At 44.0% G+C, this 6,870-nt stretch overlaps 1 protein-coding gene across 3 annotated transcripts in view; it reads right to left on the bottom strand.

Annotated features, from left to right (window-relative positions):
* Positions 1 to 2,471: 2,471 nt before the first annotated feature.
* LOC109918467 (ralBP1-associated Eps domain-containing protein 1) overlaps positions 2,472 to 6,870 on the bottom strand; it is a 15,883-nt gene continuing 11,484 nt past the window's right edge. The window contains exons 5-10 of one of the 3 annotated variants that reach the window (XM_048592386.1): positions 6,063 to 6,135; positions 5,730 to 5,863; positions 5,410 to 5,474; positions 4,717 to 4,899; positions 4,527 to 4,610; positions 2,472 to 3,044 (exon numbers count right to left, since the gene is read on the bottom strand). In XM_048592386.1, the coding sequence (XP_048448343.1) occupies positions 2,892 to 3,044; positions 4,527 to 4,610; positions 4,717 to 4,899; positions 5,410 to 5,474; positions 5,730 to 5,863; positions 6,063 to 6,135 (692 nt within the window). In that variant the 3' untranslated portion in view covers positions 2,472 to 2,891. The remainder of the gene's footprint in view (positions 3,045 to 4,526; positions 4,611 to 4,716; positions 4,900 to 5,409; positions 5,475 to 5,729; positions 5,864 to 6,062; positions 6,136 to 6,870) is intronic. The other 2 variants (XM_048592385.1, XM_048592387.1) reach the window with 2 other exon arrangements.

Here is a 6,870-nt window from a genome sequence, read left to right as displayed (position 1 = left end):
GAAACCGATATTCATTTCAAGCCCACCGACTCCCACAGCTACCTAGAATACTCCTCCTCCCACCCACCTTCCTGCAAAAATGCTATCCCCTATTCCCAATTCCTTCGCCTCCGCCGCATCTGCTCCCAGGATGAGGCATTCCACTCCCGTACATCTCAGTTGTCCTCGTTTTTCAAGGACCGTAACTTCCCCTCCTCGGTGGTCGAGAACGCCCTCAACCGTGTCTCCCACATCTCCCGCACCTCATCCCTCACACCCCGTCCACGCAATAAAAACCAAAAAAGAATCCCCCTCGTCCTCACGTACCACCCCACCAACCTCCGGATCCAACGCATCATCCTCCGACACTTCCGCCATCTGCAATCCGACCCCACCACCAAAGACATCTTTCCCTCCCCACCTTTATCTGCTTTCCGGAGGGACAACTCTCTCCGTGACTCCCTTGTCCGCTCCACACTCCCCTCCAGCTCCACCACACCCGGCACTTTTCCCTGCAACCGCAGGAAGTGCTACACCTGCCCCCATACCTCCTCCCTCACCCCCATCCCAGGCCCCAAGAAGACTTTCCACATCAAGCAGATGTTCACCTGCACATCTGCCAATGTGGTATACTGCATCCGCTGTACCCGGTGTGGCTTCCTCTACATCGGGGAAACCAAGCGGAGACTCGGGGACCGCTTTGCAGAACACTTACGCTCGGTTCGCAACAAACAACTGCACCTCCCAGTCGCGAACCATTTCAACTCCCCCTCCCATTCCTCAGACGACATGTCCATCCTGGGCCTCCTGCAGTGCCACAACGATGCCACCCGAAGGTTGCAGGAACAGCAACTCATATTCCGCTTGGGAACCCTGCAGCCCAATGGTATCAATGTGGATTTCACAAGTTTCAAAATCTCCCCTCCCCCTACCGCATCCCAAAACCAGTCCAGCTCGTCCCTGCCTCCCTAACCTGTTCTTCCTCCCACCTATCCCCTCCTCCCACCTCAAGCCGCACCTCCATCTCCTACCGACCAACCTCATCCCGCCCCCTTGACCTGTCCGTCCTCCCTGGACTGACCTATCCCCTTCCTAACTCCCTACCTACACTCACCTTTACTGGCTCCATCCCCGCCTCTTCGACCTGTTTGTTTCCTCTCCACCTATCCTCTCCTCTATCCCTCTTCTATCCGCCTCCCACTCTCTCCCTATTTATTTCAAAACCCCCTTCCCCTCCCCCTTTTCTGATGAAGGGTCTAGGCCCGAAACGTCAGCCTCTCTGCTCCTATGATGCTGCTTGGCCTGCTGTGTTCATCCAGCTCTACACCTCGTTATCACAAAAACTGGCAAGTTGTGTTTGCTCCCTGTGCGCTACAATTTAGCTAGTCTGGTCCCACATCAGAGACTACCAGGCCCAAACCAGGATTCTGAAAATCTAAACTACATCTAAATTTTCCTGCTCCAAGCACAATGCAAATAAAGTTAAAGTCATGATCAACACTTTCCAAAGGCTATTTATGGTCCATGGATCTGACAAGATTAATATGAATTGAACATAAAGATGCCATTCTGCACCAGGACAGTCAGGTTCCAGAGTCAGGTGACTGGAATTAAATCAGACTCACCAATGCAAGACTTTCCACTCCCCCACTAACCATCCTTGTCCCCAGCTTCAGCAACATGAATGTACTGATCACTGAACACAATTAGGGTTAATTCCAATAACAAATCTGTTTGAGATTATCAAAATATTCAAATCAGAATCTTTACAGCCTTTACAGGCTAGAAAAGGTGGGTGCAGGTGAGAGATTTTCAGGTCACTGACTTGGTTTAAACCCAAGTCACAGATGAACAGACAGTGTTATCAAACACAGCCTCTAGCTCTACTTAATATCACATTTGCAGGGACCGATTGCAATGGAACTTTGGAGCCATAAATTTAACCAGTTGATCAGCTGAAAGTGGGGGCTCCATTATCGTGGAAATGGGTAGTGGCTAATGCCCTTGCCTCTGAGCCAGAAACATCTGGTTCAAGTCCCATTCTTGGTGGCCAAGGAAGGTGCTATCATTACACTGCTGAACATGTAGTATTAACCCATAAATCCTTATGGTACACCCCTGACAGGCGTTATGAGTCATACTGTCTCAGCATGGAAACAGACCCTTCCGTCCAACTCATCCACGCTGACCAAGTTTCCCAAACTAAACTGGTCCCATTTGCCTGTGTTTGGCCTATATTCCTCAAAACCTTCTCTATTCATGTACTTATCCAAATGTCTTTCAAGTGTTATCACTGTACCTGCATCTATTACTTCCTCTGGCAGTTCATTCCACATACAAACCACCCTCTGAAAATAGTTACTCCTCAGGTCCTGTTTAAATCTTTCTCTTCTCACCTTAAAATTATGCCCTCTAGTTTCAAACTCCTGTTCCTTAGGGAAAAGATCTTTGCTATTCGCCCTATCTATGCCCCCTCATGATTTTATAAACCCCTTACAAGGTCATCAACCTCCTACACTCCAGTGGAAAATAAACAGCAAGAATGGTCAGCCTTGATTCATGTCAAATGCCCCCACCCCGCTGGCCCTCACTGTAGCCTCTGGCAAAAATGTTCCAGAAAATCCAGTTGTGAAAACAGACAAAATGCTTGTCTGCCTCATATCATTAAAACATTGGAAGCCCAAATCTACTGAACAAGTGCCAAGCAGAGATCTGCCACTTCCTATTTGGAGGGGTGGAGTAGAGGTTAGAGGCTGGACGTCAACTAAATATCAAGATTATCCAAGAAAGCAGACAGCCTAATGAGCCAAAATGAACAGTCAATTGCTTCAACGTCTCCTTAGATCTAATATATTATACTGACAGATCACAGGAGCAATCTGGGTGGGTAAGGGAATTAAATAGAACTATATCTACCTTGGAATTGATGACTGTGCAACTAGCACAGTATTAATTACACTAGTTTTTGGGGTATGTTCCTCTGGTTCTGCACGAAGCTCATCATCAGATTTCAATCTCCTGCGGATAGGCTTTGGAGGGGGGACAAGAGATGATGTACTTTTAACCTGTAATTTAAAAAAAAGTCAGATTGATAAAATTACAGAGTAACGTTAAATACCTAATTCAGTTTTGGTTCAATATGGGCTGTAGGCAAATGCTAGATGTGATTTCTACCTCCATTTACCCCCCAGACTCATAACTGCATGTTCATTTTTATCCTCTACATTGCAGAGTCCTCAGTGGTATCTCTGTAAACATGCAGTGCTCTAGAAATGTCAGCTGTTTTTTGACTATTACAAGCATTTTACTGAAATAGGTGAAATCAGACATTTCTTCTGATGCCTAAAACTGCTGCCCACTCAAATTCATACCATTCATTCAAACACATATGCTCACTAACCTCCATTGTCTCCTAATCTAACGAATTCCTGTCCTTGTTCTCAAACCCCCATCTCTTTCTTTAACATTTCAGATAGTTTAAACTATCTTGTGCATCGCTGATTTTTCAGCACTTAAGCAGTGGTTTTGGTCATTCAAGATCCAGAATTCACCACCTAAACCTTTCTAGCTCTTCTTTCTCCTTTAGGAGTTGCCTCAGGACCCGTGACTAAGCTTTTCTGCAGCCAGAGAGGTCTACAGCATGGAAACAGGCCGTTCGGCCCAACTTGCCCATACTGCCTAGTTTTCAATTAAACTAGTCTCATTTGTCTGTTTGGTCCATATCCCTCCAAATCTATCCCATCCATGGACTTGCCTAAATGTTTCTTAAATGACAAAATTGTATTCACTTCCACCACTACCTCTAGCCGCCCTCCCAGACAGTGGCCACCCTCTACGTGAAAGACTAAGCTTTTGTTCAGCTGTCCTAAAACATCTCTATCAAGTATCAACACATTAAACCCATCAGAAGCAACTTGACATTTTGATGTTCAAGTCGCTATATAAATGCAAACTGTTGTTAAATGAGAGAAACATGTAAAACTAATATGAAAATCTAACTTATTGACCTGGACAGTGCATTAAAGCAGTGCCAGTGAGAACACAAGACGGTTGGACCTTTTCCAAATGCAAACAGAAGAGAAACTTTCGGGCACTCAAGAAAAAGCAAACATGAAAATTCATGTCATGCAATTTTGAAATGAATCCAGAAACAGCAAGGAGAAAAATCAAAAAATTTGGTTGAAACCTAAAGCAGATTCAGGTTACAGGTCTCTTGTAATAGGTCCAGATGAACAATTGCAGGCATGTCGTTTTCAACATATCCTTTTTAAGGGAGTTGAGAGATTGGAATGACTTCTCCATTTTAAATAGAGTTTTTTTTTGCAGTTAATAATGTGACATTGATTTATTGTTTCCCCCACCCAGGTCAGCAAAAAGAAATTAATTGGGAATGGACTCCATAAACTATTTCAGTGCCTATTACCAAGAACAGCCACCCACCTTGATCCATGTGAAAATGCTCTTCTGTAACTTAGAATTAAGTGTAAGGACACCCCAAGGAGGCTCAATCATTTATTATTAACAGTTTAATAAAGGACTCTACGTACTGTGTTTCCAGTTGGCTTTTCGTCACTAGAACCATCTAGTTTTGCTGTTCTGAGGGTCCCTGCTGAATCTGAAGGTTTTTCAGCCTAAGGAAATACATTTAAAAGTTGATTGAAAAACCAACTTAAATCACAAATAGGTAGACCAATGACATATCAGCCATAACCATGACAAAGCTCAAACATCGCTCACCGGAACAGTTTCAGGAAGCTTGCCCGAGTCATCCATTTGCTGCTCTGTACCCTTGGACACGAATGCTTCAAATTGCCGGAAATCGGCAAAATTGGGCTGCTCTGGAATCTGATGAGGTGAGGTGCTGGCACGTACTGCATGGCTATCAGCCTCTGCTGGGCGATGTATTGGAGGCACAGTGACCTAGACAAGAAAGGTAGAACCACCGAACGGATATATTTCAATGAAAAATTAGGCCTTTGCGCATTGAATTTAATTGTAAAACCAGCAATGAGGCAAAGTTGTAGGAAAACAGTCAATATTTGCTCAAAATAATCAAATACCAGTTTAAAACTTCCAAAATCTACAATGCATTTTCTGTAATTGTGAATGAATGTTCATATCAGAACGATTTGTACAAATTACTGAAAAACAATTACACTTGATTAAATGTTGTCAAATGTGACTAAATGATTCAGTGGCAGTAATTTTTTAAAAAACTTTTAACGCACGCAGAGAAAAATCAGTCAGGTGGAATATGGTATAATGCTGGCACTTGTCTCAAGCCTGGATTATTCCTACCAATTCCCGGTCATCTTGGGTCAGTTTTTGAACATCCTCATATAGGCTAGTGAGTCTCTGATAAGTTCAATACATTCTACACACCTAACATGATCCCTTCATAGTTCAGTCCAATGGAGCATATTGAATTACCTGTGTGGGCTGAGGTCTTGGAGGCACTGCAGGGGGACAGGCAACAATTCCTGCTTGCGGTTGTCCTTCAGAACAGGAGTTACGGTGGTTTTGGGACGGGGGGGGGGGGGGATGAAATAAAAAAAAGCAAAGCAATCACTAGATATTTTCAAAATCATTTCACTTGCACCTTCACACTGATAACAGATTCCAATAGAAATGCCACAACCGAAGAAGTTTAAACAGTAATTTCTGTATCAGTGGCCAGGCTCACCAAACATTTTAAATATTTCGGTTGATTTGGAAAAAAAATGTCTTTGCCATAAAAAAAGGCTCCCCACCTGTGTTGCTGGCAGAAAACGTTTTGTTCATATCTAGAGATGACGATCTTGAATGCGAAGGCTGGGGTCTTGGAGGTGGTGGAGGGGGTGCAGCAGTCTTGAGAGTATTGTCTGGCGAAGTGCCTGAATGTGAGCTGTGAAGAGCATGAACATGTTCTCAGTATGCGTTCACCCCTGTGATCAGTTGCTTCTTCCACTGAATTAAGTCCATTACAGTTTTTATTTTAAAAAAAACTCGAGAGAACATATTAATCATAATATACTTCCCTCCGCACAGTAATTTAGTTTTATTAAACCACAATCCTGGAACTCCCCAGAGAAGCTACCACTTACCGCTGCCGAGTTATGCTGTTTCCGATCTGATCAGACTCTGAAACAAACGAATCTGAACTGCTGTACCCGTCAGCTGAGAGAGAGAAAAGTAGAATGTCGTTTCAAATACTTAAGAAAAAATCCAGATAAGTAATGCACAAAACAAATATCTAAAACGTTTAATGCGCAAATTCCAGCAAAGATACTTGAATAGTTAAAATTGTGCACATAACTGGCAGCCGAAAGAGAGAGAACAAACTAAAAGTAGCAGTTTCGTTATGCCATTGCAATGAAAACGACCACCCTGGTTAAGGATGAGCTGAGCCTCTTGGACCAGAACAATGCTGACCCTCCAGCATAAACCAAGCGCTTATATATCTGCACAGGCTCACAATACTTTGAGGTGCTGCCTATTATCAGTTTGGTTTGTTGCTGCACTGAGATGGGGTTAGACCAATAACTAGGAAGAAGGGAAGCTCTCAAAAATCTCCAATGTACAGATGATATCCACGCAGCTGGGAATTTTAGTGCTTTCTGCTGCTAGGTGGCATGATTTTTAAGATGATTAATTTCAGCAGTAGCTCACGAAGACCAATGGTGTCTCTCACCCATGACCCAAACCATGTGCAGAACTAATTGCACTGGGGCAAAGCATTCGTTCTGTCTGGAAAAACAAAGGCCTCATTCCTGGGTAATAGGAACTGCAGATGCTGGTGAATCCGAGACAACAAAGTGCAGGGCTGGATGAACACAGCAGGCCAAGCAGCATCATAGGAGCAGAGAGGCTGACGTTTCGGGCCTAGACCCTTGAAGGGTCTAGGCCCGAAAC

Source organism: Rhincodon typus, unplaced genomic scaffold (assembly GCF_021869965.1).
Source record: "Rhincodon typus isolate 14 unplaced genomic scaffold, sRhiTyp1.1 hic_rhity00001134, whole genome shotgun sequence".
NCBI lineage: Eukaryota > Metazoa > Chordata > Chondrichthyes > Orectolobiformes > Rhincodontidae > Rhincodon > Rhincodon typus.
The sequence above is the reverse complement of the archived record's forward strand: the minus strand, read 5'-3'. Positions and strand labels throughout refer to the sequence as shown.